Source organism: Vipera berus (assembly GCF_964194415.1).
Source record: "Vipera berus genome assembly, chromosome: Z".
Classification (NCBI taxonomy): domain Eukaryota; kingdom Metazoa; phylum Chordata; class Lepidosauria; order Squamata; family Viperidae; genus Vipera; species Vipera berus.
This window is the reverse complement of record NC_138205.1, coordinates 98,561,712-98,586,370: the sequence shown is the minus strand read 5'-3', so window position 1 is coordinate 98,586,370 and position 24,659 is coordinate 98,561,712. Positions and strand designations below refer to the sequence as shown.

At 35.9% G+C, this 24,659-nt stretch overlaps 1 protein-coding gene across 2 annotated transcripts; it reads left to right on the top strand.

The window, feature by feature from the left end:
- Nucleotides 1–11,683: 11,683 nt before the first annotated feature.
- ARL4A (ARF like GTPase 4A) lies at nt 11,684–15,775 on the top strand. Of its 2 annotated transcripts, none has more exons than XM_081343855.1 (2): nt 11,684–11,839; nt 12,619–15,775. In XM_081343855.1, the coding sequence occupies exon 2, from the start codon at nt 12,709–12,711 to the stop codon at nt 13,309–13,311; it is 603 nt and encodes a 200-aa protein (XP_081199981.1). In that variant the 5' UTR covers nt 11,684–11,839; nt 12,619–12,708; the 3' UTR covers nt 13,312–15,775. The 2 variants fall into 2 exon arrangements, with proteins under 2 accessions (XP_081199981.1, XP_081199980.1); XM_081343854.1 differs by lacking the exon at nt 11,684–11,839 and adding an exon at nt 12,465–12,512.
- The last annotated feature ends 8,884 nt before the right edge of the window (nt 15,776–24,659 follow it).

Below are 24,659 nucleotides of genomic sequence, written 5' to 3'. Positions count from 1 at the left end.
TCAAGTGACTTGGGGCTTTCCTTGAAAATTACTTGGGAACTCTAATTCATTCAAAATGCAGTAGTCCATTTGCTTGGCACTTGTTTGTGCCAAATTCACTCCATTGATTACTGAAAGGCATCCAAGCCCAATTCAGCATGCTGATTTTAAACATTAAAGCCATACGCTGCTTAATATGAAAGTCTTTCCTTGTTAAGAATCATCTGTGCATTTTTCCAGAGGCTGGAGGCCTGGAAATGTATGCATGTAATGATAATCCCTACATTCTGAATACCTTGCATTTTGAAATAATGTTTGAATTTTATACACAAAGATATTTTGGGAGAACATGGAAGTGGATTGCTTTTTAAATTGTTACCTGTAACGACCATTTTATTTTTGTATCAGAAATCAGGTCAGACAAAAATGTTTAACACATAAACTTAAAAAAATACCTTAATGCAGAGGAAGGATAAAATTTAGAGAAGGGATCACTTCATTTTTCTTTATGTCTGTAACAATAATAAATGTATAATAGCTGAATCAGGTAACAGAAACACATGGTATGTTTAGCCCTTTTGAAGAAAAATGTTAAAGAAGGTTTAGCGTCTTGTTTACTGGCAAGATCAGAAGGAAATTATATTTCATGAAATTTCTCTAGCTAAATGAAATTCTTAATTAGTAATTTTAAAAAGTTTAAAGTACAATAAGGGCATATTATAAATGTCTATAAAGTGATACAGATAAATGGGAATTTGTTATATTACTTGTAACAATCAGTATTCTCAGATTACATTTATTGTACACAAGTCAAGTCGTATTTCACTCTTTGTGATGTATCCTATCTTCTCATTAGGTGGCATATAATCTGAATATTTTTTTCAATACAGGGATTAACCAGAACATGAAAAGGAACTATATTATGCAACAGAATACACTTGTGACACTAGATATGGAATGTGTACCTAGTTTGGGAACCATTTAATACAATCAATCAATCAATCAGAATAGAGCTGGAAGGGACCTTGGAGGTCTTCTAGTACAAACCCTGCTCAAGCAGGAGACCCCATACCATTTCAGATAGGTGGCTGTCCAGTTTTCTAAAGCACCTAAAACTTCTGAAGGCAAGTTTTTCCACTAGTTAATTGTCCTCACTGTTAGGAAGTTTCTTCGTAATTCCAGATTCTTATCTCCTTTATTAGTTCCATCCATTGTTTCTTGCCTTGCCTTGCCTTCTCATGCTTCAGAAAATAAGCTGATCCCCTCTTCGGCAGCTCCTCAATACTGCCTAGTTGTTCTTTTCTCTAGACTGGCCATACCCAATTCCTGCAAATGATGTTTTGTCTCCAGGCCCTTAATCATCTTAGTTATTGTTCTTTGCACTTTTTTCCAATGTCTCAACATCTTTTTTATAACGTGGTAACCAAACTGGATGCAGTATTCCAGGTATAGTTTTACTAAGGATTTATAAAGCAGTACTAATACTTCATATTATTTTGATTCTATACCTGTTTATACAACCAAGGATTGTATTAGCCTTTTTGGCTGCCACCACACACTGCTGGCTCATGTTTAAGTGTTTTTGAGCCAGGTTTTGCCTATCTGTACTTGAACCTTTGGTTTTCCCTGCCTAAGGTAAAACCTTGCTTTTCTCCACAGTAAATTTCATGTTATTGGATAGGGCCCATTGTTCAAGTGTGAATGTTTTTTTGGATCCTGAGCTTGTCTTCTGAGGTGTTGGCTATTCCTGCCAGCTTAGTGTCATCTGCAAATTTGATGAGTTTCCCCTTCTATTCCTTCATCTAAGTCATTTATGAAGATATTGAAGAGTACTGTGCCTAAGATGGTACCCTACTGCTTACTTCCCTCCATATAGATGTAGTACCATTAAGGATTACTCATTGAGTATAGTTTGTCAGCCAGTTACAAATTCATCTGGTAGTGATGCTGTCCATCCAACATTTTTCTAGTTTACGAAGAAGTAGATTGTGGTCTACTTTGTTGAATGCCTTGCTGAAGTCTAAGTATACTATATCCACAGGACTTTGCTGATCTACTAATTTTAGTCACTCTGTCAAAGAATGAAATAAGATTGGTTTGGCATGATCTGTTTTTAACAAACTGTGCTGACTACTAGTTATAACTTTTGTTTGTAGATATTCACAAATGTTGTTTTTCCCCCCAGTAGCTTCCCAGGTATTGATGTGAGCTGTTTGGTCTATAGCAGAGGTGTCAAACTCGTGATGTCACATGATGTGTCGCAACGTATTGTGAGTTTTTTTCCCTTGTGGGAGTTGGGGTGGAAATGGCTTCCGCGTGATGCATCCGGCCTGCGGGCCGGCAGTTTGATATCCCTGGTCTATAATTTCCTGGGTCTGTTTCCCCCCCCCCTTTTTTTTCTGAAGATGGGAACCACATCAGCTTTTTTCCAATCCTTTGGTAGTTCACTGGTGCTCCAGGACTTTTTAAAGATATGGTACAATGGTTCCGAGACAATATCTGCCAGCTTTTCCAGAACTCGGGGAAGTAATTCATAAAGTCACGGTGATTTATAATTACACTGCTAGGGATCATACAATCTTCCAAATACTGCAAGATTTGGAATTCCATCCTTGAGGAAAAATATTCCAAAATGTATAGATTGACAGATGTGGGACAGCGCATTTCAACTCTAAAAAAATGCTTACTGTCCTGATTGTTATATGAAGGAAAAAGGGAAAGATAATCAATAATGTACATAACTACTATAAGCCAATTGCATGGTCCAAGATTCTGAGCACACTTTTTTTCAACCAGCAAAATCATTTAAACATGGATAAATAACGGAAATATTGTTTTAATGATTTTAGAAATTTAATTTAGCTTAGAGAAATATGTGATTTTATACTACAATCATTTAAACCAAATACAATTTCATGTCACAAATATTAGTCTAGCCTGGAAAGACTGATTTAATACCACACACATAATCCTAGCGTAGCTAATAGACTATTTTCACTTAATACTTGAAAGCTGCTGAATCTTTCAAACACTTATGATTTTATTCTACAAAAGCTGATTTATGTCACATAGACTTAGTAGTTTCATGACAAATATTGCTTCAAGTTAGAAGCTAACACATAAAAACTGGCTTAGCTGGTGAAACGGAATGGCTGTGTTGAGACGCCGCTCTGAATGAGCGTGCCGATCTCACAGCCTTTTCTCTGTTTCTGGTGGGTTTTTTAAAAGCCCCAGATCTCTCAGAGGGAGATCAGAAGCGGAGGTGCCCAGCTGAGCAGTTCTGAATGGCGGTCCGAGCTGCAGAAAGCAGGAAAGCCTAGGAGAGAGCCAGGTGAAGGAGACGGCCCATTATGGCAGCCATGAAGAAATGACAGCTGTCAGAAATAGTGAAGAGTGACAGTGTGGACTGAGCTGAGAGAGCGGACATCTTAAATAAGAACTAACGACCAATTAGCATTAAATGAGGGAACAGTGATACTCATAACTTAAGAAGTGAACTATTTGTTTCAAAAAGTTTCTAAAATAAAAGGGATAAATGGTAATTGTCTTGAGAATTTAGACCAATAAGAATTAACTGAACATAACCTATTGTATGATTGAATTGGAGGAGACTAACTAGGAACAAAAAGTTGAATACTCAAGGAGGGTGAGAAAATGTATTTGTCTCCTTGTTGAATATAATAATATTTATAACTGAGCTGACTGTGAAACTTGGTCTTTATTGTTAAACAACTGAATATTGGTTACACTATTGAGGTAATTTAATGGTTATATTATTGTTACATGTTTCTATATAGAAAAATTAGGACTGTATGGAATATAAACACTTGAAATTGATTAATATTGATTATTGTGTTAGCGTAATAGGTGTAATAGGTTTGATATTGTGTTAGCAACAAAATATAGCATTGTTAAGATATAAGGCACTAGTGATTATAACCTTGGAAGAATAATAAATTCTCCAGGTGTGGTGGAGGGAAAGACAAAGATCGTGTATAAGTGGAAGGGTTGGTTGACGTTATTTAGAAAGATGACAAGCATCCCAAATCTAACAAGAGTTGGGACTGGAAGAAGGCAGATGACCCAAGCCTCATCTGTGGAATTAAGCCCAGCAGGGCAAAGATCCATAGAAGAGATGATGCCACGGAAGAGAGCAGGCTCACTTAAAGACCTACAAGCAATACTACAATCCATGCAAGAGGTTATGCTGAGAAATCATGAGGATTTTAAAAAAGTAGGTGAAATAAGGAATGATACTGGAGAACTTAAAGAGAAGATGGGGGCAATGGATGGAAAATTTGAATGTTTCCAACAGCAAATATTGAAAAATGAACAGAAATTATTAGAAATGGAGGATAGAATGAACAAGGAGAAAAGAGTAGATGAAATGAATGAAAAACTCTTGCAAGCAAATAAAGAGTTAGAAAAAACCATCATACTGCTTGAAACTGAGAAAGCAGACCATTATCTACATTTCCAAAATGTGAAAGAGAAGGGGGAGGACCTCCCAGAAATGATGACGGACTTGCTAGCAAGGGCCCTAGGGACAGGGAAAGAAGAGATGGTAAATGAGATTGATGAGATATATAGAATTCACACAAATTACGCGAGAAGAAATAACTTACCCAAGGAGATACATATCAGATTTGTGAAAAAGTCAATTAGGGATGAGATTTTGCACAGAACAAGGGACGACTCAATAGAATACAGAGGTAAACAACTAACTGTCCTCAAACAAGTCCCTAGGAGGGTAAGAGACCTGAGAAGGCCTTACCAACATATTACATCAAAATTAATAAGATAAAACATTAATTTTAGGTGGCTGATGCCGAAAGGGATTGTGGTGACCTGGCAAGAAAAAAGATATAGGTTAGATTCGATTGATAAAGCAGAAGAGTTTTTCCAGCAGAATCTAGGCAATGAAGATGAACTAGAAGAAAGAGAGTTAAGAGAACAAAACAGAGATATATAATTGAAAGACATGGGAATCACAAGGCAAAGAACGGGAAACGGAGATAAGAGAAAAAATGAGAATGAACTATGACGATGATGAGAGTAGAAACAAAGAACTCAAGGAAGATAGACCAACAAGGGCGACAAGATCAAAACAGAGTCAATAATGTAGAAATATTAACAGTATTATCATTAAATGTGAATGGACTAAACTCCCCAGCTAAAAGAGATATAATTTTGAATAAGCTCAGTAAGAAAAACTTAGATATAACAATTCTACAAGAAACACATATAAAGACTCAAGATCAGGATTTATTAAACTACCCTAAGTTAGGAATCAAATTTGTATCACTTTCACAGAAGAAGAAAGGAGGAATTGTGATATATGTTAAAGAAAGAATCTCAGCAAGACATATCTATCAAGATGAGGAAGGTAGAATACTGGTTACTGAAATTTCCTTGAATAAAAAAAAAGGTCGCCCTGGTAGGAATTTATGCCCCCAATGCAAAACAAAGACAATTTTATAAGAAACTGCATAAGGTTATTGCTGATATGGAATATGAGAACATTTGTATAATTGGTGATTCTAATGCAATTATAGACAGAGAATTAGATTATAAAAGTGAGGAAGTAAGGAAACAAACCAGGAGAATATTACCCGGTACTTTTTTTTTAAATGGTAGAAGAATTAAATATTCAAGATAGTTGGAGGGAGAGAAATTTGAATGAAAAGCAATTTACATACTATTCAGGGCGGCATCAATCATGGTCCAGAATTTATATGGTCTGGACAACGAAAGAATTCAGATATTGATGACATAGTAACAGACATTAATACTTGGGCAGACCATAATCCCATTGTAATTAAATGGAAAGAAGAGAAGACAACAACAAGGAGGTGGACTCTTAAAAAGGCAATCCTAAACCAAACAGAATTTAAGCATAAGATGGAGGTACAAATGTGGACATTCTTCCAGACAAATAAGAAAGAGGAGACTAGCACTCAAAATTTATGAGATATGGCCAAGGCAGTTATGAGAGGAACTGCAATTGCGTACATGGCCAATGAATATAAAAAGAAAAGGCAATATCGAAAAAGTTTAAAGAACACAAAAAATTAGAATTAGAACTACAAAAAACCCACAATGTAGAGATCTAAAACAACAGATTTAAATAAGCATAAATTGAATATTATAGAAAAGGGAGAAATGGCACAAAAAATAAAAAGCATTAGACAAAAAATTTTTGAACAGGCAAATAAACCCAGGAGATGGTTGGCCTATAGATTGAAAAAACAAAAAGATAATAGATGGATTAGCAAATTATGTAATCAAGCAGGGGAGATAGTACATCAAAATGAAGGGGAAAAATGGGTGATGTATGAATTCTATAAAAATCTTTATAAAGAGGATGAAACACTGAGGAAAGGATATCACAATATCTTATGAAAGCAGATTTACCGAAGGTTTCGGAAGAATTTCAAAATATACTAAATAAAGATATAACAGTCCAGGAAATTACGGAAGCCATTAAAAAACAAAAAAAGTAATAAAACACCTGGCCCTGATGGATTACCGTCCGAAATATATAAAAATCTCCAAGAACTTTTGGTCCCAACACTATTGGATTTATTTAATGAGGTACTAAACACAGCAAAAACTCCAAACTCATGGAAAGAAGCAATCATCTCACTAATCCCTAAAGAAAAGTCTGATTTGACCTGCATTAAAAATTATAGGCCCATTTCTTTACTGAACACGGATTACAAGATTTTCATGACTATAATGGCAGAAAGATTAAAAAAAATATTTAGCTGAATTTATCCATACTGACCAAAACGGCTTCTTGCCTAAAAGACAAATTAGACATAATGTCAGGATCATACTAGACGTCTTAGAATATTATGAATTACACAGCGAAAAACAAGTGGCATTAATTTTTATTGATGCTCAGAAAGCGTTTGATAATGTCAAATGGAATTTTATGTTGACTCAACTCAAACAGATGGAATTAGGGGAAAAATTTATAAATATGTTTAAAGCAATCTATTCCAAACAAGAGGCAAAAGTAATCATAAACGGAGAATTAACAAACAGCGTTCAAATACAAAAAGGTATGAGACAAGGCTGTTCACTATCTCCTTCATTATTCATTCTTTCTTTAGAAGCACTCACAAGAATAATCCGAAAAGATAAGCTGATTAAAGGATTAGAAATCAGAAAAGAAACATTTAAATTACAGGCTTATGCAGACAATTTAGTTTTCATTCTGGAAGACCCCTTAGAATCTGGAACAAGATTATTACAGGTGCTGGAAAATTATGGAGATGTTGCGGGATTGAAAATTAATAAAGAAAAAATTAAAATGTTAGTTAAAAATATGTCCAATTTACAAGAAACTGAGCTAGTAGAAAAAATTAATATCCAGACGTCTAAAAGAGTAAGGTACTTGGGGATCCAACTGTTGGCAAGATGTATTACACTCAAAAGAGAAAATTATGGCAAGTTAATGGACCAAATTAGAGCAGACCTAGATAGATGGAAAAACTTGCAGCTCTCCTTTATGGGGAGAATAACGACAATCAAGATGAATATACGGTACTTCCCAAACTACTCTTTTTATTCCAATGTGTACCAATTAAATTAGGTAAGGATTTTTTTGAAAATTTAAACAGAATTACATCCAAATTTATCTGGCAAGGTAGAAAACTGAGAATCAAGTTAAAATTATTACAGGATGCAAAGGAAAGAGAAGGGCTCGGCCTCCCGAATTGGGACAAATATTATCAAGCAGCAATAGCGGTATGGATAAAAGATTGGATACACTTAAGGAACAGAAGACTACTAGCATTAGAAGGTCATGACATGCAAATTGGGTGGCATGCTATAATGTGGGATGGAAAATATAAGGCTCACCAGTACTTCCAGAATCATCATATTAGATGGGCACTATTAGACGTGTGGATAAAATTTTTAAAAAAATAATTATATAGAAATCCTCAATTGGCTATCCATGAGATTTTCATGCACCCCAAATTCATAAATTTAGGAAGTGTAATTACATATAAAGATCTCTTAGACAAAAATGGAGACCTGAAAACAAGAAAAAGATTATTAGAGGACGGTATAGAGTTGGAATGGTGGGCATACTTACAAATACAGTCACGATACAGAAAAGACAAAAAAGAACCAGGAATAAAATTAGAGCATACACAATTAGATAAAATTCTTCTAGGAACAGAAGATCAAATGATAAAAAAGATATATCAATATTTATTAGAACAGGATTTGTTAGAACAACAGGTAAAAGAAACGTTAACCTGGAGTAAAAATTTTGGTTACAGTATTGACCTAGATAATTGGCAATCACTATGGGATAGAAATAGGTTAACGCTAGCCACCTCCTATAAAGAAAATCTGTACAAGATGTTTTATAGATGGCACCTTCCCCCTACAAGGTTAGCAAAAATAGATAATAAAATCTCACCAACGTGCTGGAAATGCAGAAGGATTCCAGGGACTTACTATCACATGTGGTGTAAATGTTCAAAAGCGCAAAATTTTTGGCAGCGGATAAAAAATTGGTTGGAAGAAATATTACTACAAAAAATTGATTTAAAACCAGAAACCTTATTAGGGATTATTAATGATAAACTCAGCAAAACATCTTTCTACTTATTAGTGCATATTTTAACTGCAGCAAGATTGGCATATGCCCAAAAATGGAAAAGAAAGGAAACACCCACTGAAGAAGAAATAATAGGTAAAATTTTATCCTGCGCCGAAATGGACAGGTTAACCCTAGAGATCAAAAATAAGACTGAAACAGAGTATTATGAAATTTGGCAAAATTTGTACAATTAGTTAGAGATAAGGAGGATCGCTGAGATGACTATTGTTTGATTAGATGATAATGTAAGGATTTCTTATTAGCACCTATATCAGGACACAACTGAAAGATATGTAAATATAACGCTGATGACTGAAAGACAGTTTACTAAAAAAATTACAGATGTTATATGTACAGTCTGTTATACTCGGTCCTGTCATAGAATGTATTTTAAGTTTTTGTTATTTCTTTCTGTAAAATAAGGTAATACTAATAGTAGTGTTGTAGCTAGGGAAGTTGAATCATGTCCACTTTTGTTTTTAAATGTACATTTAATAAAATTTTCTAAAAAAAATAAAAAATAAAAACTGGCTTAGCTCACAAAGATGTCTATTTCATACCCAAAATATTTTCATTCTCTAAAACTTCATATAGCAAAATCTAGTTTAGCAAGCAGAGACCTGATCTCTTTTGTAGTATCAGTGACCTGATACTACAAAAAAACTGATTATTTTATATAATTTAACATTAACATTGACTTAACTTGAAAAAGAATTATGTCATAAACAATTGTTTAGTTCTGGCAGATTTAAGACCTTTGCAAATACTGTACCAATCTATTTTACAAAACTTTTATTCCCACCACAAACAATGGCTTAGATAAAGACTTGTGATTTCATTCCATACCCTACTTTGGAAAAATATGTTGCTTTCATGTCACAAACAATAGCTTAGCTTTTAGCAATTGCTCAGAACTGGTTTAGAGGTCTTGTGATTTTATAAACCAAACCCTGGTGTAAGTAGTCAAGTTTTGGGATTCCACATCATGCATCCTGGGTTAGATCTCTAATTTATAGTGCCATACCATAATTGCTGAGGCAGGAAGCTTTGCTGTGAGGAACACCACCTACATTATGAATGCATATCATACAAAATTCACACTATGTTAAATTTAAACAACTTTTGCTTTGATAGCCTGAACCTGAAGAAAGAAGCCAGGCTATAGTACTAATAACTGGAATAACATTGGAACAACACTGGAATAAGATTGGAATGGCTGGCAGATAATTATAATTAGATAGCAGAATGAACCACCTTTGGTTTAAAAACATCTTATAGGTCTGCGATTTATCAACATGAAGACATGTAGGCGGAATTCTGAATTAAGATTGCCAATTTTCTAATCAGAACCTTTATACTTATATAGATACTAACAGATAAGGGGAAGCTGAAAACCAAACAACAATTAGAGGAACAAGGAATAAAGATGGATTGGTACATGAGAACGCAAATACAATCTAGATATGAAAAAGATGCTAAAATATATGGTTTTAATTTGGGGAGAACAGAGTTAGATGAAATACTTATTGGAACTGAAGAAAAATGGATTAAAAATGTATACCTACTTATTATATAGGGAATTAGAGGAGGAGCAAGTTAAGGAGTCAATGATAAAATGGTCAAGAAATTTTGGATATATGATTGAATTAGATAGATGGCAGCAATTGTGGGAAAGAAACTATAAACTGACAATGGCGACAGCATATAAAGAAAATATGTACAAGATGTTCTACAGATGGCATATGTCTCCAGAAAATCTAGCTAAAATGTTTAAGGACAGATCTATGAAATGTTGGAAATGCCATCAAATACCAGGTTCTTTCTATCATATGTGGTGGACGTGTGCAGAAGCTAAAACCTATTGGAACATAATCAAATCATGGATAGAAAAGATGATACAACAACGTATAGAATTAAGACCAGAAATATTCCTGTTGGGTATTTTACCAGAGAAATATAGCAAAGAGAACACATATTTGATTATTCATATAACCACTGCAGCTAGGATTGTGTTTGCACAAAACTGTAAGGCACCGAAAGCTCCTCCAGAAGAAGAGGTGATCAGGAAAATAATGGAATGTGCAGAAATGAATAGATTAACAATGATAATTAAAGATAAGACAGTCAGAGTATTATGAAATTTGGGGAAAGTTTTATGAGTGGGTGAAAAAGAGAATATGCTTAAGACAGCTAACACTAATTTAGATGGAAGAAAAATGAGGAGATAAGGATATTATACCTAATATAGACATTGAAAATCCAAGGAGAGGAGCTGCTCGGGAAAGAGGAATTGGAGGGAAGAAAGGAGAGGAGAGGGAAGAGAGTAGAGGAGGGGGAAGGAAGTAGGAAGGTTGGAGGGAAAGAGGAGAAGTGGGGAGAAATGGGAGGGGAGTGATAAGGGAAAGAGGAGAGGAGAGGAAGAAGAGGGAAGTAGGAAAGAAAGAGAGAAAGAAAGTAGAGAAGAGGGAAGAGAGAGAAGGAGGGTGGATACAGTGAAAGGGGAAATGGGCAAGTGTATGTATTTATGTATGGCGATATATACCTACAGCATTATTGATATAACAAATGTTAAATACTTGAAAAAAATGTTTATATTTCATTGTTTGGTTTGTGGTATATGAAAGGAACTGTGAAAAATAAATAAATATATAAATACATAGGAATTATGGAGGCATATATCTTCATGGTTAGGGGAAAGGATTTTTTTTTAATCTCTCCACCGAATGGGTTTGGTTTTTTTGTCATATTTCCCGAAAACGACGAGTTTCTTTTAGGAACAGGAAAAATTAACATTTACCCCGGAAAGTCATCAGGTAACACAAGACCCCGTGGATGTCTCAGTACAAAAGCGCCGGCCTGGCCGAGCCGCCCGGTCTGCCATTCACGTGACCTGGCCGAGAAGCGCTGAGGAAGGTGATGCGTAGTACGCAGAACTCCGAGGAGGAGGCGGGGCTATTCGGAAAGGACGTGCCAGAAGCTGGTGGGAGGGGGGAAAGATGCCTGTAGTTCTAAAAGCGTTTGAGGGCATTATTTGAAAACGGTTGCTAGGAAACGAGTGCACGGGGAGGCCAACGGAGGCACTCTTGGTTTACTGCGCCTACTGCAACTGGGATTGTAAAATGCGAGAAAGGCTGGTTGGGCAGAGCGCCTTTTCATTTCACCTCATGAAGCTTGAAGATACCCACTTCCCCCTCTTTCCACGTTTACGAAGGACAAGGAAGGAAAAGAGAATTTAGAGTAAGGCTTCCAGAAACGAATCTCAATGTTCCTATAGGTGGCAGAAGTAATAGCAGAAACGAAAACCAGAGAAACCTATGCCATCACCCAAGGGGGTACAGTTGTTCTTTAGCCCCGCCAGGGTGTTTCCTACTAGAAAAGGAGGGGGGGGTCTGAAGCCAGACCGAAGAGACAGCTCAGTTTCAGTAATCCTGTGATCTTTTTCCTTCCTCTCGAAAACAGGACGGGAGGCAACTCCCTTTCTGTTGAGGGCGTAAGAGGGACAGGCACTGCAGCACATTCCGTTCTCAAGAGCTATGAATGGAGAAAAAAGCGGCAGCGGGGGGGGGAGGAATCAGGCCAGGCTCGGGGAGGCAACGTCCACTTCCTCCTGCCTTCACGCGCTTCAGCTTGACCAATGAGGTTCAAATAGATTGGGCGATCGGATTGACTGGTAGTTGTGGGAACCAATAACTGAAAGGGGAGAGCGGAGCCTGCAGAGTGGTTTTCCTACTTTGCCGCCCAATTGCTTCCCCAGCAAGGCCGCCTTGATCCAATGACGAGTGGAGCGCGAACAAGGGGATGGGAAGGATGAGGGGTTGGGTGAAACGGTAGGAGGCGCGGCCCGACCAGAAGCACAGGCGGTTTTTGCTGCAGCGTTGGAAGGTGTTCTCTTGGAGCCTCTGGGGAAGAGGTGACGAGACTTTAGCTGAGGAGTGGCTGGGGATTTGTGCTTTTTGTGGCTTGCTTTTTCTGCCCTGTAATCGTCTGGTGTGACCCTGCTCTTGTCTCCTCGTCAGGGAAGGATCTGGGACAGGCGAAGAAGCCTTGCAGCGGCAGCAGCAGCGGGCGACTGGTGCCCTCTGCTCGCCGCGGGCCCCTCCCCTGCGATGGGGAATGGGTTGTCGGAGCAGACGCCGATCCTGTCGAGCCTGCCTTCCTTCCAGTGCTTCCACATCGTCATCTTGGGGCTGGACTGTGCCGGCAAGACCACGGTGCTCTACCGGTTGCAGTTCAACGAATTCGTCAACACTGTGCCCACTAAAGGATTCAATACGGAGAAAATCAAGGTGACGCTGGGAAACCACAAGACCGTCACTTTTCACTTCTGGGACGTCGGAGGCCAGGAGAAGCTGCGGCCGCTTTGGAAGTCGTACACCCGCTGCACGGACGGCATAATCTTCGTGGTGGATTCCGTGGATGTGGAAAGAATGGAAGAAGCAAAAACGGAACTTCACAAAATCACACGGATTTCCGAGAACCAGGGAGTGCCTGTGCTCATTGTGGCCAACAAGCAGGACTTGAGACATTCACTGTCGCTTTCGGAGATGGAAAAGATGTTGGCAACCAGCGAGCTGATCTCTTCCACTCCCTGGCATCTGCAGCCTACTTGTGCTATAATAGGAGATGGTCTTAAAGAAGGACTGGAGAAACTGCATGACATGATAATTAAACGAAGGAAAATGCTGAGGCAACAGAAAAAGAAAAGATGAGCTGCTGTGACTGTAGGGGTGAATTCTTTCTTGATATTTGACTAAAACAGTCGGCAGCACCAGACTTGCTCATTTGGATCTTGTACAGATTGATTAAACATGCAGCCTGGTGAGAAGTTTTGCAGGCAGATGATTTTATCATTTCCCTACATATATTTGGGCACTACTACTTAAAAAAAAGCAGCTCTCGTTACATAGTACAAAGAGTTCAGGAAACATGGGTGGGTAAATATAATCTGGATATCTAAATAACCAAATAAAACAATTAGTGGTTTGCTTGATGGTATAGTCATGTCTGAGAGTGCCTTTGCAAGAAAATTGCATTCAAGGCATTAGTTTTTCACCAGTGGGGTTTTTAGATGAAGATATACAGCTTTAAAACAATGTCTGTTAACATGTCTGGATCTAGACAACCAGTATTTAAAAGGCTGTGATTGTCAAAGATTGGATGAATGGTATATGCTTTTAACTGGTTTCTCTTAAAATACTACTTGGAACTCAAATGATTTGAATTACCACTGTTGTGGTAGTCATGTTATTTGCAGGTTGATAGAGAAAAAAGTATGGACTATGTAAGAGCATGGATGAGTTTCCTGATAATGTAGCATGTCTTGGTATGTAGGAGTTATTTAGAAATAGCTGTACATCTTTAAAGCAGTGCTAATCAGATTTGGACCATACTTATTTGTTCCAAGAAGACATGTTTTACACAAAAAAACCAAACAATTAGACAAATGTAAACTTACCATAAGGAGTTTCAGGATTCTTATAGTGCAATATTACCTTTAGATTAAATTGATGGCAATAAAATTTGATCGTCATTCAGTATAAGTCAAACTAACATCTGCAAAGCTACATGTCCTGTGTGCCCAATATTGTTGAAATGTACTGCCAGGTTTTTGTAAAAAAAAATTTTTTGTAGTACTAGGAATGTACTGAATCTTTATACACTTGAAAACTTTGACACTGTGGAAAACAAGAGTTTAAAGATGACACATCTGCTCTAATGCTTTAAGCTTTTCTTGTTTACAGTCATGCAAAAGGTGTTGGGATGGCATGTAATAATGGTACATTTTGTTTTTCAAAAAAAATCAGTTGGTATGGGTAGCAGGTCAAAGGGCTAAAGTGAAGCCTGTATTACTCTACTGGTGCTGTGAGAAATTATAATTCCAATACTAAATGAACTTGAAAGAAGCAGATATTTGTCCTTCCTTCAGCACAACCAACAAAGTTAGTATAATTTTATCGATCAGATATAGGGAGGATTAACTATTGTTCTGACTGTTAAGAAATAAAAACTTCTGCAAAATCAAATTTTATAGCCAGGAACTGGTTAGAAGGTAACCAAAAATGCACTTTAGTGTTTTCCAATACTGAAAGTGTCAGCTTTTTTTTAAAAAAGAAAAGAAATCCTGATCCATTTCGAAAGAATTGAAGTAGCTTCTAATGGAGCTTTTGTATGGTGGTTATATATATCTGCACTAGTGACATTAAAAGTCACTTAATGTCTATATTTATAGAAATGTAGATAATGTAAACCTCAATAAACTCATTTCCAAGTAATTCATTGAAACAGAAGTTGAACACATTCTACTATATTGATTTTGCTTTTTATTAAGACTATCTGCATGAAACTGAACTCTTCATTTGTAAAATGTGACAATGTTTTAAAAATCACTGGTATCATTAAAATTTTAATGGCAATTTGTATTATGTTTTGTCTGCTTATAACAATGAAATGTAGTTGTTGATACAATTTCTTGTCTCAGTTTTGTGATTCTGGTGCCTGACAAGCTTTAGTACACAATATATGTTCTCAACTGTAGAATAATTTAGCTGTTACAGAGTGTAACACATCTCTGAAATAGTAGCATACATACATTCTTCATTTCTTCCCTTGAAGTCTGTGGCCAATCATTCAGTTGAATACAAATGTAAGTGGCTAGTCCTTGTGTCTCTAAATTTGTAACACATATTTTTTTTAAAAAATGACTGTCATACACACAATGTATTTCCGGTAATACCTGGAAGTATTACTTATGCAATTATGATGTTTATGGACAGCACTGGTCTATTTCTGTTCCAAGAGCATCCTATTATTGAAACTCCTGTATTTTATGTCATAAAACCATTTAAAAGTCCTAGTATTTTCTGTGCTGCAAACATTGAGATACAAAGGTTGTTACTTTGTTAAAGCAATAAAATTTTTGCTGTTTGCAGACTGAATTGTCAATGGAACTAATCAAGATAGAGCCAGATGTGTGCTGTTTTTGAACGCTCTGATAAAAGTATGTCCACATAAAAATACAGATTTGAATTTTAAGAGAAGTTGTTCTGCAGTTTTCTTTCCCTCAGCCATGTAAAATAAAAGGAAAAAAAGTTCGTTTCCTATCCCCAAGGAAAGAGGTGAGATAGGCATTTTTCATGTGCAATGTTTTATTTTACCACAACTAGTATTGAATAAACCTTATTATCCTTTCTTGATGTATGTATCTCTAAAAAGCAAAAATACTCTTTCAATATAATGATTGGGCTTTTACTAAGAAGCAAAACCTGCTGAGGGAAGTTGTAGGAAAGAAAAACACTTACAAATATTCTATAAAACTGATATGAATTAATATCAATCCTTGTACAGGGTAAATATTACTTGCCTAGCTCAGGGATATTTAGTGGTTCTACCTAAGCCACAGTTTTGGGAGTTGTGTGTTTCTTGATAGATCAGCATATGATTTACAGTATTTTACAACATTCTGTTTTTATACGTGTGCTGCTATTTTGAATATTGTAGAGTTGGATGAATTAAAAATGCCTGCAATTGCATAATTGATGCAAGTTCACTAGGAAATAAATTACAAAATTACTTCACAGATTATAGCTATGTTTTGAGCTGGTAATGTTTTAGAAATTGCTGCAGGGGAAGGGAAACTGGTTCTAAGCTATAAAAAATATCTAAATGATATTTTCTCATTCTAATCTGATAAAAGTAATGTCAAGGAGTTCAGCCAGACGTATAATCTACACAAAGTGTTGATGGAAGGGAATGATTAGCTACTATTTACTATTTCTTTTGAAGAGATGTGATCATTCTTGCAGATTTTGCAAATACCATAGTTTCAATGATGAATAAAAATGGGAAGAAATTGAATACCTTTATTTATTGTGGGACAATTATTGATACCCATGTTAAGTTTTGTTGAACCATAGGCGTGTTGAACTTTTCTTTTTTGGAGGAAAATGAAACTGGTGGAAGATTTTTCAAGACTTACATATCAAACTGTTGATCCTTTAGAAGCAATGATTTGAAGACCCCTACCAAAGAATGGCTATGCTTGGCAGCATATAAATATTTCAAACAAAAACATTTTTCTTTAAAACTCTTATAAACAATTAGGAAGTAGCAATTATGCACACTCAAAATCCAAATAAGCGTAAACATTGGCTGAAATTATTTCACAAACCTACAAAGGGGATTATTTTGCAGGATTGTTTTTCCCCATTCAGGACTGTCAAAAAAAATCCTGCATGGCAGGTTATTTGAGAAGCAATGGAAAGGCGTTTAAGATATAAGGATGACTTCTAAATATATCCCACTGTTGCTGGGATCACTTGAGCATTGTTGTCCAGTTCTCAAAGCTCTGCTGGCCAAGCTTCAGGACTTTTTGAGAAAACATCTCACTGCAGAATGTAGCAAGGCTGTGTTCATTCTGGGTATGTGTAAACAGGATCACAGGGGGTAGAAACCAGAAAACACTTGTATTATAGGGCCATTGCATTCCCATTTTAGAGTAGGGGTCATTGCCTAATTTAAAAGGCAATGCTTTTTACATTGCCTAATGTAAAACGAATATATGTCTATTATTTTGGAAATGCAAGTTGGCCTTGCATTTAAAGATTGAACAGACTTCAGATGAATATATCAAAGAATACTGTTACTTCATGATTTATTATTTTGAGTCATAACCCAGTTTACTACTATTCTATAATATAGTAGTACTATATCTCGTTCACTAATAATTCATTCCTGCAAAGGCAGAGAAGTCAAGATTCTGAAAAATGTGTATTAACATGATTGGCCACCCCATCCCATTCCACCCTCCTTTAAAAAGGATGGGCCCTGAATTTTTTATCTATACCTCTCCATGCTTTTATCACTGGCAACAGCCCTCATGACTTGCTCAGTTCTGAAGTGCTTTCAAAATGGACAGAAGTATCTGACTAAGCAACATTAGATAAGTACAAGTGAAAGAGGCATGTGGCTTCTCTTCATATAGTACAATAAAACAAAAGAAAAAAATATATTACTTTCTATTGTGGATTGAGCTGTTCATAAAAGTCTTGGAATACAAGCAACAAAAAGCTGGCAGTCCTAACCTTTTGCTTCCATTCTGCTTGTTTCTCACTATACTGAAAATTCTGTTAAAAGTGGGTTCGTTTTGGCTGCATCCTATCAATCATGTAGATTAATATTGCTCTGTGCTATTATCACTTAGCATAGCCCGCCCTATGCTATTTAACTCATTCAAGGGGCTAAACTATATGAAATATTGGAGACCTGTTTGATACCTTCAACCTATAATTTATGTTAATCATTCTTGCTTATAAAGGAATTACTTTTTTAGAATATGAATGCAGAATAAGATGTTTAACTTCCATTCTATGACTTTAAATATACATTTTCAAGCGTCTTAGCTGCTAATTAGTCTTAAGGAAAGCATGTGATGGTCTTTTCCTCTAACTTTCATAATTTGGTGTGGGTCATGCATAAGATGAAATAATCTGAAGGTTTCATCTGATTTTTCTAGTTATAAGTTGCATTTTATTGAACTGAATGTAGCCTACCAGACATATGCTGTGACCCATCAGATTGCTCTCTATGTTCCACCTTTTCTTTGCCTAAGGATGATGGATAATTTAATGGGCACAAAGATAAGTAATATGTTATCAGACTGGCTTGCAAAAATCTATATATCACTAGATGGCTAGAAAGGCACATTTCTGTGTCTCTTTGTGGCCATGTAATGGCTGTCCATATTTTTGTAGTCCACCTCTCACAGACATCATAGGGAAGGTAATCTACAAAAACCATTTATTTCCCATGTATCTGGCACTGTGGCAAGCTAGCCTTGATGCATGAATTAGACTCATTCTCAATGTTTAATGCTCTTCAGCAAGTCTTTTGAGCAAATGTGTTCCATGTTAAGACAGGCATGGTGAATTTTGTACATTGAGTGTTTTTAACTAATAACACTCATTTACTTGCTTAAAACGAACCTATTACTAAAACAAATCATATATGCACTGCTATTCCTGCAAAAGAATCATATAGATTTTATTTTTTTTCTTCTTATTTAAGTAACTACATGCCACTTGAAATTCACAAGGAAGCTTTAAATGGAGGCCAGTGCTATGGGATTTGGTTGACCCTTTGAGTTGTCACCATATTCTCTCCTTCGGCTCAGAAAGCCCAATAGCTTTAAAAGCAATAAAATTACTTATTTATCTGATACCTGGTTTCATGCATCATTGTTGAACTTCTGGCAAAATATGTTTATTTAATTTGAATCATCACTAAGATGTACACAAACGAAAAAGATTTTTTTTTTGCTGTAACATGTAAAATTAAATTTTTTATTTTTAAATAAAAAGGTATTAGGCCATTGATCTGGAAAGTTATCCAAAGGTTTTGAAACTGTCTTTGATAGTATTTTAGGATATGAGAATTAGAGTATAGTTCTTGCCTATCTATATAAATAAGTGTAGCATTCTCAAATGTGCTCAGATCCTTCCAGAAATATTAATAAATGAATCAACATTCAGATTAATCATTTCTTCTCCCAATTTTTCTGCAACATCTTCCTGCTATAGCTGCTGATATTTCTGCTGAACGTCTACTTGTACAATATGCTTTCAACTGAATGCTGCACAACCGTGGTAAAAAATATGCTATACCCAATTTAGAATGGCATGTTTAAGGACAAGATGTCATTTTTGAAATGTTATTATTTATTTATTTCATGCAAACTGGTATCAAATGAGATAACCTGATGCTGCTATATCCATCCTGAGTCTAAAATCCACAAGGCAGCATTTGCCATTTTACCTCTTTTCACTTTGAGCCTTTGTTTAACAGCTTTATAACAAATAAAAGTTCAAGATATTAAGATTGTGAAGGCAAAAGCCAAACATTTAGAAAAAACTGCTTTAGGCTGTTTTGAAATCATGGACACAGTTATTATACATCTAGTAGGACAAGCTGTGTTTTCTTTTCAGCTCATTGAGCACCCACAATGAAGGAACATGGTCCCTTAAAGACATGGATTCATATTGTGAAAATGGCTTCACTGAACTCAAGCTCACTTTATCAAATACATTAACATTGTGTTGCATGCACTTCCACAAATGATTTAAGTCAGTAGAATTTTTTAGTTGGTTACATATAGAATAGATGCAGGGCAATACATACTTCAGTATAGTAGAGAGAAATTGGACACTGCAAGAAAAAAAGTGTCAGTCACTCTATGACAAAAATCTAGGCCTTGGAGCAGATCTACTGAAATTAAGAACACTTAATTTGTGTTTGTTCATTTATTTTTGTTTTTTATTGCCTTAACCCCAAGAGAATTTAGATATTGTTCAAAATGTAAAAAATGATATTTAATAACAAATACAGTATAGTAAACAGTCATTCTGGGGCTTATCATATACGTGTGCAATGAACTTCTGAAGCCTTCTGAAAATCTGTTTCCAGTAGCTTTTAGAACAGGGGTGTCAAACTGCTGGCCTGCGGGCGGCATGCATCATGCTGAAACTGCACCCACCTCATTGCTGGCAATGGAAAAGAAGTTGCAATACGTCATGTCATGTCATGTGGCGTTGTGAGTTTGACACCCCTGTTTTAGAAGGTTGTAAGAATGGGACCCACCTGGGGGGAGGTCACTTTGAATATCCCACTTTTGCTGCCCTCAGTTTGGGGGGTGGGCCGGAAAGGGAGCCTAACAGTGCCTGCGGCTGAGCTTCTCCCTGTGTCTGGGTATAGGAAGGAACTTTAGCCAGGCACTCTTATTGCCCATATTGCATAGCACAATTTTTCTGGTAACTAGGCTTCAAGCCATTATAGGTTTTATAAATAACAACTAGCATATACTGCTCAGAGTCCTTCTTTGAAGGAAATGGACAGTTTATAAATATGAAATGTGAATTAATTAATTAATTGCACTTGGAAAAAATGGTAGCCAATTCATTTCCTGCAGCAAACATGCAATATGGAAGTACTGGGATTGTCTGGTAAGCATAATGGCTGTTATGCTTTAGAAGATCTGAAATAGCCAAGGTGTCTTAAGAGTAGTGTGCCATGTACAGCAAATATAGCAATTCAGTTGAAAACTATGTGTATAATCTCTTTTCATTTAAAGGAAGGTGTATAACTTGACTAAAACTGTAATCTGTTTTATGACACATGAGCCGTATTCTCAGTTAATCTTAAAACTTCTTATTATGTGTTGGGCTGCATGGCCAAAAGCTAAGCAGATGTCAGATTGGGAAAGCTGCACTAGGCCATGATTACAACTAAACAGCTGAAATTAATAACAATGAGGACATATTGCCTTGACTGCAGATTGCACTAAAGCAGAGGTGTCAAACTGCCAGCCTGCAGGCTGGTTGCATCATATGGAGGCCGCGCCCATCCCAGCTCCGGCAATGCAAAAAAGTCATGATACATTGTGACATATCACGTGATGCAGCGAATTTGACACTCGTGTACTAAACAGTTTTGTTGAACAAGCTATAATTAGTTGAACTCACCCAAATCAACTCAAAACCAAGCAAAATAATTTAAGGGCTAGCGTGATGCATATATTCTATTTATTATGCTAGCTTTTGTATATTTGTAATGCTATGTATGTATGACCTTATACCTCTGAGATGTTTACAAGCAGTATGTGGTATTCTGGCAATTATATATACAAATATTTCTGCTGTAAATTCAGGGTCCTGGTAGATGTATTTAATGTTAAAAAATGAACACAAAATCAAGCTGTAAATTAAAGTTTTGCTTTATATGTACAGAACAACATAAGCATAAGAGTTTACTTTTTTTAAAAAAAACAGCATCGAGAGAGGCAAATCACAAGTTCAGGGAACATCAAAAGCTGTCAGCTTCCAATCTACAGTTCATTCTGGTAACCCAAACAGCACAGGGCAGAATTTCAGGAGGGGAAGCAGAACATTATTTATCACAGAAAGCCAGAGACACAGATGTCTCTTTTTTTAGCCCTAATTACAATTGCTTCTTTCAAGTAGATAACTTGACTTTGGTTATTTTACTCTGCAGAATTTGTGATGCATTCTAGCGCCTGAGACTTTGCCCATCTCAGGTGCTGAATCAATCCGCACCTGTGTCTTCTCATATCTCTCTTTCACTGGTGCATTCTCCCCTCCTACCTGCTACAGTGCAGGTTAAGGTCTTGCTTTATTAGGCTGTTCAATTTCTGAAAATGAAGAATATATGTGATCTCTAAGAAACTGAATTTTTTCTCTTTCCCACAATTGGTATTGGTTGAATCTTCAAGAGATTTATCTTTCATTGATTTATTCAATCCCTTTTTAAAACTATCCAAATTAGTAATGTTGTTATGATCACATTGTATTTTGATTAATTCCATAGGTTGATTATGAACTCTATGACAAATGGATATTAAAATGAGAAATAGCTGACACCGTGAACTTTCTAAATATGTTATCTCTGTTCTTTGGGGAAATGGTACCTTGATATTTCTGTTTATTCTTCTGAAAATCAGAGTAGCTGGTTATGCAAAAGGTATGGGACATACTTGTATCAACCCAAAATAGGATAAAAAAAACTTTTACGTTCAGTAAAAATCCACATTTGAACAGGCCCAAATAAATAAGAGTTCTTTGTTGTAAATTTTGCTTGTTTTCCTCTGTTCCTATATGGTCAGTATTATGACATTTTTATATCAGACTGTCTGTCCCTTTGAAGTTTTAATGCATTATCATTGGCAGTAAAATTAGGATGTACAGTGAAAATTTGATTTAATGTATCAGTTTGGACGAGGAATGTTAGTCCCAGAACAGCAATTTGTAATGTTATGTCATTTGTGTAATAATGTCTTTATATAATGACATAAATCTCTGTGAATGACATAAAATTAATGTAACTTTAACTGCCTCGTTTAAACTTTTTTTTAAGGGCAGGAGGAATCTCAGATAGAAATTTAGTACATTGGATCCAAAGTCTGCTAAAGTGGTACCTGTTAAATACTATTTTAACTGACTCCCTGTATTAAATTTCAGCTATGGGATAACTGTATGGAAAGGAGTACAGATGGAAATAAAATATTTATCAGCTGTAGTGGATTTAATAGAACTACTGGCCATTGCTTAATGGTTGTAAATCTCAGAATATCAGAAATAAAAGGTAGGAATAGAAACATAATTCTGTTTAATAGCCAGCACAGGTGCTTAAATAGTTAAATTGCTGAAAACGATTTCTGGTTGCCCCTGAAATTGCTTAATGGTTGTAAATCTCAGAATATCAGAAATAAAAGGTAGGAATAGAAACATAATTCTGTTTAATAGCCAGCACAGGTGCTTAAATAGTTAAATTGCTGAAAACGATTTCTGGTTGCCCCTGAAATTGTGCTTCCCATATCAGTGCTTATCCAGAAGAACTCCTAAATTGTACAGTTTGAGGAATGTTCAATCCTATTCAAGATCTGTAGAAAGTAACCGCTTCTGGATTTTGTGCTTGTGATGGAAAAATGAAATTTTGGATTTGGTTTTGCTCATCAGATAGGTTTGTTTTTATAGAAATGGATATTACACATTATGATATAAAAGTAAAACATTGTGTTTGTAATGTTATTTTCTATTGTGCTAAAGAAAGTTGGAAGTCAATACCTTTTTTTCTTTCCCCCTTCTATTCCACACTTTCTTTTTTCTCTTTTCCCTTCCCCTAGTTCCTACTATTTTTATTTTCCTTTATGTTTTATATTCTTATAAACTAATAAAAGCTGACATTGGCAAAAGATCTGTAAAAAGGGATTACACTGAACAAAACACATCTATCTAATTGGGATCTTTATCTTATTTGCTGCTACCCATTCCTAACCGCTTCAAAACATGTTCCAGAGCATTTTAATATCCTTTGGAGCAAGAGATGGAAATGAGAGAGAGTGCAATCTTTTTCTTACAGAAGAATCTACAAAGGTGATCAAAAAGTATAGATTGTGCAAATGACCCTACAATTGAAGAAGCTTCTTTGATGAGAAGCAAAATATCTTCAAGGAAAAACAAAGTCCAGTTGCCTTTTGAAAAAGGGTGAAGCTACCCCTTCCCCATCTTTATATGCATATTTACAGAAAGCCAGGTAGATCTAACCCAGAGTTTCCCCAAGTGGCCAATATCAACTTGCAAAGATCAGTAGGACTATCTATAGAGTCAATAAATGTCTGGGGTTCAATAGGCGTTTGATAAATGATTGATTGGGGTTAGTTAATCTTTTGGGTTTCTATAGAGTTCCTCACAAGGCCCTAATCTTGAAGGTGAGGTATCTAGGGATGAAATAATGTTATCCAGGGTTGGATGATTAATCACCAGTGAGAGTGGCCTTGTGACTATTGTTATTCATAGTATTGTTAGTTCAAATAGTATTTATTACTTTTTCACATAATAAATATTTGAGGAGCCGATGAACTATCTGGAGGGGTTGGTGTACTAAAGAGTTTGAGGAATTCTGATTTGTACATATTTCTTAGTTGGCTAAGGGGGAAAAACAGGCTCTATCACTGCAGTTGTAACGTTTAGTGCTATTCTAATATTCTTCTAATTTCAGGGACTACTATTGTCTTGCTTTGAAGAGAAATTATGCACATCAAGATTATTACTACAAATTATTTTTTTCCTCAAAGAGTATCAGGGCAACAGAAGAAATTATCAGTTTATCATTGTATTGAAAAACAGATCAAAAGTTTCTCTTTGGAACTAAAAACCTTTCTGTCACATGCATTGTTTTACAAAGCTTTCAGATATACTGTAGGAGATATTCAACTTATACCTGAAGCTTGTTAAAAGTAAATATTTGTTTTTAAAAAGTTATTTTCATGGAAACCAAAGATTCATCATGAAAGGTCATTTGTTTTATTAGTCTCACAGTAGCATCCACAGTAGTTTCCAAGCCATAAAGGCAATTTCTGGAGATTGGTCATTTATTGTGCTAAGTCTTTCTTGTCCAGAGATTATAATGTGAGTTTTTACATTCTGTAATATAATCATGTGACCATAGGCTAGATTATGAGTGAAAGAACATAATTCAATTTATTGCATAT

Excerpts from the sequence above, each read along its gene's own strand:
- ARL4A (XM_081343855.1), top strand. The coding sequence starts at position 12,709 with ATGGGGAATGGGTTGTCGGAGCAGACGCCGATCCTGTCGAGCCTGCCT.